Source organism: Nanorana parkeri, unplaced genomic scaffold, assembly GCF_000935625.1.
Source record: "Nanorana parkeri isolate BGI_ZX_2015 unplaced genomic scaffold, ASM93562v1 scaffold237, whole genome shotgun sequence".
NCBI lineage: Eukaryota > Metazoa > Chordata > Amphibia > Anura > Dicroglossidae > Nanorana > Nanorana parkeri.
This window is the reverse complement of record NW_017306505.1, coordinates 385,858-396,911: the sequence shown is the minus strand read 5'-3', so window position 1 is coordinate 396,911 and position 11,054 is coordinate 385,858. Positions and strand designations below refer to the sequence as shown.

Sequence of the window (11,054 nt, the reverse complement as noted above, 5' to 3'; positions counted from 1 at the left end):
AGGTACACTTAATTTGTATATTGCGACATTCCAAGCTGGAGACAAAAGTTTAAAATTAGCAGCAAGAAAGAGCATTGTGGCAAACTCAGCTGCTGCTTTTTATTAACATGCCTCTATGACTCTACTGCTCAGATTCCTCCCTGATTCTTGAATTCAGTGGGGAAAAGAAGACGTGATTCATTTGTCCACATGGAATTATTACCGACCTCTCCAGCAGATCCCGTCTCAGCTGCTGTCCGTAGGGTAATGTAAGCAATTCCAGGCCTGACTTCATCCCCATACTTCTCTGCTGCTCCTTGGTCACCCCCCAGATACGAATTTCCTGTCAAAGTTGAACAAAGAGTTTCACTTAAAAATATTTGCTAGAGGGTGTTATAACATTCCCAATGAGGGCTTCAGCCACTACAGACAGCCTGTAGAAAACTACAAGATGGCCGTATACAAGACCACCCACCGTATGCAAGGAGAGAGAGGGCAGCAGTGACCAGTCTGTATTACAGGAGGGGACTGAGACAAGGCCAGTCCCCCTGCACAAGGAGTGACCGGTCTTTATTACAGGAGGGGGCAGAGACATGACCATCCCGCCTGTGCAAGGAGAGAGTGCAACAGTGACCAGTCTGTATTACAGGAGGAGGTGGAGACAAGACCAGTCACCCTGCACAAGGAGAGATAGCAGCAGTGACCGGTCTTTATTACAGGAGGGGGCGGAGACAAGACTAGTCACCCGGCATAATGAGAGGGAGCAGCAGCGATCAATCTTTATTACAGGAGGGGGGCGGAGACAAGACCAGTCAATCTGCACAAGGAGAGAGAGCAGCAGTGACCAGGCTTTATTACAGGAGGGGGCAGAGAGAAGACCAGTCACCCTGCAGCAGTTTATTACAACAGAGGGTGGAGACAAGGCCAGTCACCCTGAGACAAGGCCAGTCACCCTGCACAAGGAGAGAGAGCATCAGTGAGCGGTCTTTATTACAAGAGGGGGTGGAGACAAGACCAGTCACTCTGCACAAGCAGAGAGAGCAGCAGTGACCGGTCTTTATTACAGAAGTGGGCGGTAACTGGACCAGTCTTTACAGGCATTTTTCCAGCTGTCCCTGGTGCTAATCAAGTTAGTTTTAGGACTTGGGAAGCATCATGTGGTGTATGGACAGCTCTAAAAGGAAGACATAGATTTTACTTACTTGGCAGTCTTCACGAAGTATATGGAGGGCGCTCTCCCTGCAGTCTCTTTGACTAACAATCTCTTTCAGTTTGCGCAGAGCATGCGGTTCCAGAGGCTTGTTTTCTGGCGGCAGTAGTATAGATTGAAAGGTTTTGGGATTGAAAGACGTTACAGTCTGAATCTGCGGCCTGATGAAACCATCCTCACATTCAGCATTCTCCAATATCACATGGTCCATCTTGGAAAGTCTTGGTTTATGATGGGGTTGGCTAAGATGTTCAGCTCTAGAATGTTCTACTTTAGGCCTTTCCTCCGGTGAATGGACCTGTTTGTGTTTATTGCTTTCGGAAATAACTGTCCTAGATTTATCCACCTCCCGGTGGACCAGTTTTGCTTTGGCAACCTCAGCGTAGAGTGGTTTAGGGCTTTTAGAATTGTCTAGTTCAAAGTGACCCTTTCCTGACTGGATCACATCCGGGGACTTGTCTGAGTCCAGGAAACCAAAAGTGGTTTCTGTGGCTCGGGCACGGTTCTTCCACCGTTCCTCAACTTTCAAAGTGTCCACATATCTCCGAGAGGTCTCCGGGACACGAGGGACCAACTCACAATAGGTGTCCATCCCATCAGGAGGGTCTGGAAGCAGCAGTGAAGGAGCCCGTATGGGCTTGGGTGGAGCCTTGGAGTGTAGCTGGCTGTCCGAACCCCTCAAGGCATTGTTACCATCGCAGTCCAGAGGCTGGGTTGATTGAAGTTTGGATCTGAGGACTGGGTCGCTGCCTGTTCGGAAAATAGGCGATAGTGGGATAGTGGATGTGTCCTCTGGAGACCCTGATGTTTCTGCTGTGATAGCTGAAAGAGAAATGTTGGAGGTTTAGGAGGCCAGATCAACCTAAATCCTTCACTGTTCTACTGTATCAATAGTAGGATTATGAACCACTTGTAAGGCCATCCAAAATGTTTTCTTTGACTTTTTGGTGTCTGTTTTGCCAACTCCGAAGATAAATATGAACCCTTCATAGGGGCAAATACACGTCTGACCACCCACTGACTGTCACGTACCTGAAAGATCAGCTTCTGTTTGGGGTTTGAACCCGGGTCTTTGGAGCGGAAGTTTACAGACCTAGCCATTCAGCCACTGGAAGGACCTGGTTTCTGCTACTGGCCAACTCTCCCTATGGACACTTTGGCTCCACCTGCCAACCAGCTGTAGAAGATCTGCAATGATCTCAGGCTTTCAATACCGGACACTTCCTGTGTTCTAAGCCTGTTGATTTGGGTTACTTCCCTGTGTGAGCTGCCTCTGTTTATGCTGGATTTACACCGTGACTCTTGCCTGTTTCCTGACCATTCTTCTGCCTGCCGATTTTGTACCTTGCTGCCCGATCGTGTCAAGACCTCAGCCTGCCTCCTGATTACTCTCCTGGAACCTCGCTAACAGACTGTTGCCGACCCTGCCTGCCTGACCACATCTTCACCTTATCCTCAGCCTAAGATCCACTTCGGACTCACCTACTACAGGTGCGTTTCACTGACCGTGTAGTGTGCCAGCCCCTTAAAAGTGGTCGGCAGCATCCCAATGGCAGTGCCATGGATTCCCACATGACCTAAAAGCAACAATTTCCATCTTTGCCTATGGAGTGCTATAATCAAGTCATTCCAGAAGGGAGGTAATGAGGGGAGGAGACGTGATCACATTATTTATACCTCAAAAAGAGAAGCAGTTTAGCTGACAGGAGAGCGCAAAGTAGGGAGATCCATCAAAGAGATAAAGGCAAAAGGTCATTATTGGCATAGCTGATAATTGTGCTGCATTTAAATGTACTCAAAAGGAATAAATTGCTAAGATTAAGGACTATCAACTAGAGCTGCAAAAACTAATCGATTATGAGAATAGCTGGCAACGATTATAATTATCGATTAGTTGGGGAGAGAGTGATTTTTTTGTTTTATACAACCAATCGATTAATTGAAAATCGGACAACTAATCGATTATGAAAATAGTAATTAGCTGTAGCCCTACTATCAACAGTTTTCACTATCCACTTGTTTTCCTATATACCTGAGAGCAAGTTGCTGTCGGACTGAGCACTCTGTAACGGTATTTCCTTCAAGATGTCCAGATTGCCAGGTTGGCTCCCAAACCTGTCTTTGGTCCTGGTGGATACAAGTAAAAAAAACTGTATTTAATCAAGAATAATTTTTGAGCTAAGTGCAGTGAGTCGGAAGAAATGGTCAACAATGTGCATTGTGGGAGACAATTATTAGCATGGTGGGTCAGCGTCACTACACAGCCTCACACTGTCTCAGCAGCCCAACAGCAACTAATCATATTCACAATGCACTGGAAATGATAATATTGTGCGTCAAAAGGAGAATGTGATTGATTGTTTAGCAGCAACTATTGGCAGGACTTGACATGTTGGCAAATGAGGAATTATGATGAAGGCAACATGATAGAGATGTACTGTGGGTAGGAGACATCAAGGAAGGTCTTCTTGATGGTCATCTTTGACTGCTAACTCCGCCTCCTTGGGGACATGGCTTGGCTCTAATATGGGAAAGGTTTGGTTGACCAGGAAGGGTTTTGGAACATTAGGGAATGTCAAATGTAAAAGAATTGATGTGTACGTGAAGAGTGCACTGAAGGTGAGATGAGTTGTCATGAGTGGTTGACATTACAAGGGGTACATTGTAGGTGAAGAACATAACGAGGTTCATCGTGGGACACCCGAATCCATTTAATGAATGCAAAGTCTGAGTCTTAATCTGACCTACCAAATAAACTTCTTGATGAGTTTGTACCTGAGCAAGCTGTTATCTGCCACATGATGTCCTTTTTCCCTTGAAAAGTGAAGCCTCTCCTGCACCAGACCTTGGGGGAGGTTTCTTTTTGGAAAAGACACACTATGCCCACTCATGAGGATTTAAACATAATGGTATTGGTGTGTTTTGAGAGCTGTAAGTTGAGGACTGGTGCATTGAGGAAAAACGTTTGCTGATGAAGAACATGGTGTGAGGGGTATATTGCATAGCAAATTTTGAAGTGGGTGCATTCTGAGCTACTGAATTAAAGGGAATTGCTTTTGTACCAGAGCAAGCTGTTATCTGCTACATAAAGTCAGATTTCCTTGTTGACCTTGTAGAAGCCACATTTCAGTCAGTCCTATTGACAGCATGCACTATGCCCGCCCACTAGGATTCTTACACTAAGTGTAGGGAGGTATGTGAGAGGTGTATTGTGGTAGAGGAGTTGTATTGTAGGATGAGGACTGGTGCACTGAGTAAGAACCTTTTCTGATTAAAGGACCCTGTGTGAGGGTCATTTTGGACAATGAACATTGCCATGGGTATAAAAGATCCGAATCAGTTTACTGTTATCTGCTTTTTGAACTTGGGAATTAAAGTACATTTTGGGGGTTGTACCTGAGCAAGCTGTTATCTGTCACCTGAAGACTCCGTCTGTTTTCCTTGTTTGCCTTCTGGGCCTCCTGCCTCTCCCGAGGCAAACTTAGAGGAAGGTTCCTGTTGACAGGATTCTCTATGACTGCCATTGAGGATTCAGACACCGCCCTCTTATCTCCTACGTAGGATCGAACAAGGGCGGGAATGTTGTCAAACTGATCCTGCTCCAGCTGGTAGAGGGTACGTGCGATCCCTCGCCGAGGACGCAAGCTAACGGCAATGATCTTGAAGTGCAGAACCATCTTGGAGCTAACACAACTTAGGACGTAGTCACCAGGGGAGGAGAGCGAGTCACGAATGAGAAAATCGCCATCTTTCTGTAAGAGCCCCTCAGCCTCCTGTGAAAGATAATAAACATCAAGAGATCAGACGGTACCAGAAGGAGGTCCAGACAAAGGATCAAAACCATGGGAGCAGCGGTTGCTGAATACAATAGACGACAGTGGGGAGTCCTCCATTCATCATGTTTAAAATGGCTAGCTTTAGTATATTGTATGATAGTCAGTCTATAGAGAGAGAATCTGCCATCCCTATCTCTACATGTTCTTCCATATGGGCAAGTGACACCACCCTTTATATTATAGATACACTGTCACTACATATTAGCCACTGAGACGCTGTCCTTCCATATTGACCACTGAGGCCACCCATTATATTACAGAGACACTGACCCTCCATTTTGGATAGTAAAAATACCTGTTATAGGGACACTGACACTCCATATTGGCCAGTAAGACCACCCATTATATTAAAGAGATACTGTACCTCCTTATTGACCAGTGAGACGACCCATTATACTAAAGAGACACTGTCCCTCCATATTGACCAGTGAGACCACCCATTATATTGAAGAGATACTGTACCTCCTTATTGGCCGGCGATGCCACTTATACTATAGAGGCACTGTCCTTCCATATTGGCCAGTGAGACCATCCATTATATTAAAGAGACACTGTCCCTCCATATTAGCCACTGAGACCACCCATTATATTAAAGAGACACCGTCCCTCCATATTAGCCACTGAGACCACCCATTATATTAAAGAGACACCGTCCCTCCATATCGGCCAGTGAGACCACCCATTATATTAAAGAGACACTGTCCGCTGGCAAAGTTTGAAGCCTGTATGGCCAGCTGTATGTAAGCCCCTCCCAGAGAAGGTGCCCTGTGCAACTGCCAATAGGGAAAGACCTTTAAAGGGCAATTCTGAGCTGTACTCACCTGGCGGGAGAGTGGCCCATGGTACCAGGCATGACTTCTCAAATCCTCGCTGCTTAGCTTCAGCTCTTCCTCCAGCTCCTTCTTTAGGATTTCTGTCGGAGACGGCATATCTGCCCCTGAAAGATGACAATCTTCAGATTAAAGGGGAACCTCGGTCACAAAAATGCCAGCTTTGATTCCAAGCAGAGACCATACCCACATTCTTTCTATAACATATCTCCTTCCTATGACTTATGAAGGCTTTCCCCCTGAACAGTGTGACTCCTATTCTCTGAGGGGACAATCATGTCCCCTGGGGAGTCTCAACTCCGCCCCCTTGTCTCTGAACAGTAAGATGGCTCCAGCTAAGTGCAGAACTTATGATATTATGCTTCTTTTTTTTTTAATCAGTCGCTCTTTCTTCCTTCTCTCTCATTCCGCCAGCCTGAGCAGGCATTGTAAGTCTAATTCAAGTATAAAAATGCATTTAATTATCTTTCATTGGGAAAAATATACATAATTACATATAACACAAGCCTCTTCCTCCGTAACACTTCACCGCTCCCGTTCTACTTTGCCAGTTTCGCTCGCGACTCTGAAAAGCGGCTTTTATGGTTTTCCGCATCACTGGCCTGTAAACTGATGCACCGCGAATAGTTTTTTATATAGATGGGAAAGAACGATAATAATACCGAGAACACAGAATAAAGAAGGTTCCGCAATGTTCATCCGCCGTGCACGCTTTCTGACTGTTACATGCCAATCCACAATCCCCTATTATTGGCTTGTACGGGCTGCTGCGCATTATTACTTCTTTCCATTGCCTTATTAAGTATGCTTGACTTGTATACGACTCGTGTGTATACAGTATATATTATAGCGTCGGCTCCTGCAGCGTATGAGGAATGCAGCTGGGTACAGTAAGGGCTGTCGGAACATTCACTGCCTGTCCCGGGAGGGGAATTTGGGGATTAAGCTAAGCTGGCAAAGTTGGCACAAAGACCCACCAGCTTCGGAGGGTTAAACGGCAGCCAAGTGTGCAAATATATATATATATATTGTGGCAGTGCATGGCAATGCCGCGACGTAGCATGGCAACATTGGCCCCCAGGACTGGAGCTCTCATCCCACCCAGAGCTCTACGAAATCTCCAGAGCTCCAGATCCCAGCTACAAATAGGAAAACCTGGACGAACCTGAACGAACCTGAACGAACCTGAAAAGCCTCACACACACACACACACACACACACACACACACTGTATATGTAATATAAATAAAGATGATACATTGTCTCTTAAAGGACACATAAAGGATACCCAAGCAGTCATTGTTGCTGACTTCCTTCTGAAAATGATGGTTGCCTGGCTGCCTTGGCCTCCAAGTACACAGCTAGACAAGTTAGAATTCAGAATTTCGGACCTGCACATTTATCATTTCTAGTCAGTGGCTCGGAAAATATTGAAGCCTTCGGGTCAGTATAACAGCTCAGTAAGGAGAACATTAGAAAGGAGAGCTCGGCAAAATCAATTTACGTCTTTGCAGTTCACTCTAGAGGGCTGTAATGTGTTATTGTCTGAAGTTCTCTGTTCTCCTGGAGGACTCGGCTCCTTCCATTTAGGATGTTAGACTTAAATGCACTAAAAAGTGTGTTTCGGTACAGACTGTGCTATACTGAAATACTCTTCTCTGCTGGAGGACTCTGCTCCTTCCTCTATAACTCTCCTCTCCTGGAATTCTCTGCTCTGCTGGAGGACTCTGCTCCTTCCTCTATCACTCTCCTCTCCTGGAATACTCTGCTCTGCTGGAGGCCTCTGCTCCTTCCTCTATAACTCTCCTCTCCTGGAATTCTCTGCTCTGCTGGAGGACTCTGCTCCTTCCTCTATCACTCTCCTCTCCTGGAATACTCTGCTCTGCTGGAGGCCTCTGCTCCTTCCTCTATAACTCTCCTCTCCTGGAATTCTCTGCTCTGCTGGAGGACTCTGCTCCTTCCTCTATCACTCTCCTCTCCTGGAATACTCTGCTCTGCTGGAGGCCTCTGCTCCTTCCTCTATAACTCTCCTCTCCTGGAATTCTCTGCTCTGCTGGAGGACTCTGCTCCTTCCTCTATCACTCTCCTCTCCTGGAATACTCTGCTCTGCTGGAGGCCTCTGCTCCTTCCTCTATAACTCTCCTCTCCTGGAATTCTCTGCTCTGCTGGAGGACTCTGCTCCTTCCTCTATCACTCTCCTCTCCTGGAATACTCTGCTCTGCTGGAGGCCTCTGCTCCTTCCTCTATAACTCTCCTCTCCTGGAATTCTCTGCTCTGCTGGAGGACTCTGCTCCTTCCTCTATCACTCTCCTCTCCTGGAATACTCTGCTCTGCTGGAGGCCTCTGCTCCTTCCTCTATAACTCTCCTCTCCTGGAATTCTCTGCTCTGCTGGAGGACTCTGCTCCTTCCTCTATCACTCTCCTCTCCTGGAATACTCTGCTCTGCTGGAGGCCTCTGCTCCTTCCTCTATAACTCTCCTCTCCTGGAATTCTCTGCTCTGCTGGAGGACTCTGCTCCTTCCTCTATCACTCTCCTCTCCTGGAATACTCTGCTCTGCTGGAGGCCTCTGCTCCTTCCTCTATAACTCTCCTCTCCTGGAATTCTCTGCTCTGCTGGAGGACTCTGCTCCTTCCTCTATCACTCTCCTCTCCTGGAATACTCTGCTCTGCTGGAGGACTCTGCTCCTTCCTCTAAAGCACAGGTAACAGCAGATCATTCTAACAGCGTGCTGCACCCAGTCTTCATACCTGTTAAAGGTCCAGGCCCGGGGATCCCTGACTCGTTATTTAATCAGGACCAGCGTAGAACCATCGCCAACAGTTCCGATGTCCCTGCTGGTGACATGAGCATGTCCGGTAAGATCTGTTGCAGGCCAGGTAGTGGGTGCAGCTCCTGTTGGTTCAATCACATTCCGTTGTCAGGCTCTTAATCATTAAACCGTCATAAATCCGGAGAGGAAGCCACACCCCACCAACGTCACCAGAGGGCCAATCACACTGGGCCAAGGTATAAGGCAAGTACAGGCACACTGGGAGGAATGTCAGCAAAGGAAGACACATTCCTTGAAAAAGTACAAGTTACACACGCCAAGACACGTCCCCCTTCACCACATGCAACCTGCAGATTCCCTTTCCAAGAATCAGCACCGCCCCTGTGTGTCATTATCAATGTGTATAAAATCTATTATTAACCAGGGACGGCAAGGTGCCGAAAACAGGAGGATCGAGGTGCTAGCCTGGGGGCAGCCATTTTGTTTGCGGAAACTGTGGTTTCCATAGGGCACACCTAGAAGAAAGTTCTTGCAGCCTGCTCTAGGATACAGGACGGTACGTCTGGGCAGCAGTAGTAGTATTTGGGCTATAGGAGAAAGTCTATGGCGGGGGAAAGTTACTAAAAGTGGAGGAGAGGGAATCTGAAGCAGCTGATTGGTTGCCAAGAGCATCTGCTCTGGATATTCCCTGTTCCAGTCTTGGTAAATTGCCCTCTATGTACTTATCTTTAAGGGATCTGTATAGGTTGCCGTGAAAGCAGTTTGTATTCTTAACCCTTTTTTGCTAATTTTTTTTTGTATCATTTTTGTTAATATTATATTTAACTTAAAGGAGTTGTCAAGTCCCAGCATATTGTGTTACAACACCAGCATTGTAATAGGAATACATTCAAAGATTACTTGAAGAAATCCCTTTTATGTAGTGAGCGCTGCCTTCCATCTGCTCATCACTTGCAACAACTTCCTGGATCCCCCAGTGTGCTTTGCGTCTCTTTCCCTGCTGCTTGATGTGATGCAATCTCCATTTCTCAAGACTGCGTATCCCATCTGCATTGCTTCCAGCGAGCAATAATGATGTTACATTGTTCAAATGCTGAGTTGTAGTTTAGAAGGCGGGCTCTGTAAAGGTGGTGACACCAGGAAATGCATATTCACAAGGCTGAGTGAAATGGTGTCAGCGCATTGAGGAAGTCCATCCTATGGGCATCTTCAGTTTACAAACCTCCTAGATGGATCTAGTTATTAGAAGCAGGATTGAGCTTAAGGAAATTCATTATAGAAATACAAGATGGATTCTGATTGGTCGCTTTGGTTAGTAAGGCAGCATATCTACTCTGTCACTTTTACATTCCACTTGTCACACAAAAAGTCAAACGCTGCTGCTGGAGGCTTTGAAAAATTGCTTATAGCTTCAGGGCTGCAGGTGGTATCTTAGGTATTCAGAAATCTCCTGTGTGCTGAAAAAAAAAATCTGAACGGCGAAAAGTGAAAATGTCTGTTCGTGATATGGCATGTGCGCAAACCAAAGACCCGAGGGGGGCAATAAAAGGGGTCCTTCAAGGATGTCTTGCCCCGTACTGGCTGAACTAGTTTGGCAGTATGATGGTGTGACCCAATCAGTGCGCATACATTCCATATTATTATTTCAGAACTAAAAAGCCATTTTTGTTGTTGTTTTTGCACGTTTTGCTGTGCCAGGGCCGGGCCCAGGTGCAAGAGTAGGTAATAGTAGGCAGAGGAGGCAGCTGCCTTGGGTGCTTTAGCATGATGGGTTAAAAAAGCTCAGATCAGAACCAAGGCCGGGCCGAGGGGTAGGTAATAGTAGGTAGAGGAGGTGGCTGCCTTTTGGTCCCTTCAGCACGAGGGAGTGCAAAAAGAGCAGATCAGAGGCGGGCTGAGGGATAGGTAAAAGTAGGGCGAGGAGGTGGTCGCTTTGGGAGCTTCAGCATGAGCAGGTTAAAAAGGGCAGATCAGGACCGAAGCCGGGCCGAGGGGTAAGTAATAGTAGGCAGAGGGGGCAGCTGCCTTTGGTCCCTTTAGCAGGAGGGGATGCAAGAAGGGCAGGTCGGGACCAGGGCTGGGCCAGGGGGTAGGTAAGAGTAGGCAGAGGAGGTGGCTGCCTTGGGCACTTCAGCAGGAGGGGTGCAAAAAGGGCAGGACCTGCAACCTATGCTGTTGATCTTGTTTACCGATCATTGTGTGTGTGGGGGTGGGCGGGGGGCATGTTGTCTTTTTTGCTTTGGGTATTACAAGAACTTGTCTTGGCAGTGATCAGGACTTCTCCCTTCAAGTACTTGTTCCAGGTCTCACAGAGACAGCCAGACAACCAGAGATGGTAGTGATCAGGGACCATCCACCTATTGCTTTCAGTTCTGGTTTCCTATAAAGTTTACAACAAGCAGTTGTGACAGGTAATCTATACAAGAGG

At 46.9% G+C, this 11,054-nt stretch overlaps 1 protein-coding gene across 1 annotated transcript in view; it reads right to left on the bottom strand.

Annotated features, from left to right (window-relative positions):
- The window catches only part of LOC108787004 (breast cancer anti-estrogen resistance protein 3-like), an 11,459-nt gene extending 5,500 nt beyond the window's left edge, over positions 1 to 5,959 (bottom strand). Inside the window, exons 1-5 of the mRNA XM_018556434.1 lie at positions 5,847 to 5,959; positions 4,586 to 4,962; positions 3,222 to 3,316; positions 1,182 to 2,011; positions 207 to 322 (exon numbers count right to left, since the gene is read on the bottom strand). Coding sequence (XP_018411936.1) covers positions 207 to 322; positions 1,182 to 2,011; positions 3,222 to 3,316; positions 4,586 to 4,962; positions 5,847 to 5,954 — 1,526 coding nt within the window. The 5' untranslated portion in view covers positions 5,955 to 5,959. The remainder of the gene's footprint in view (positions 1 to 206; positions 323 to 1,181; positions 2,012 to 3,221; positions 3,317 to 4,585; positions 4,963 to 5,846) is intronic.
- Positions 5,960 to 11,054: the final 5,095 nt, after the last annotated feature.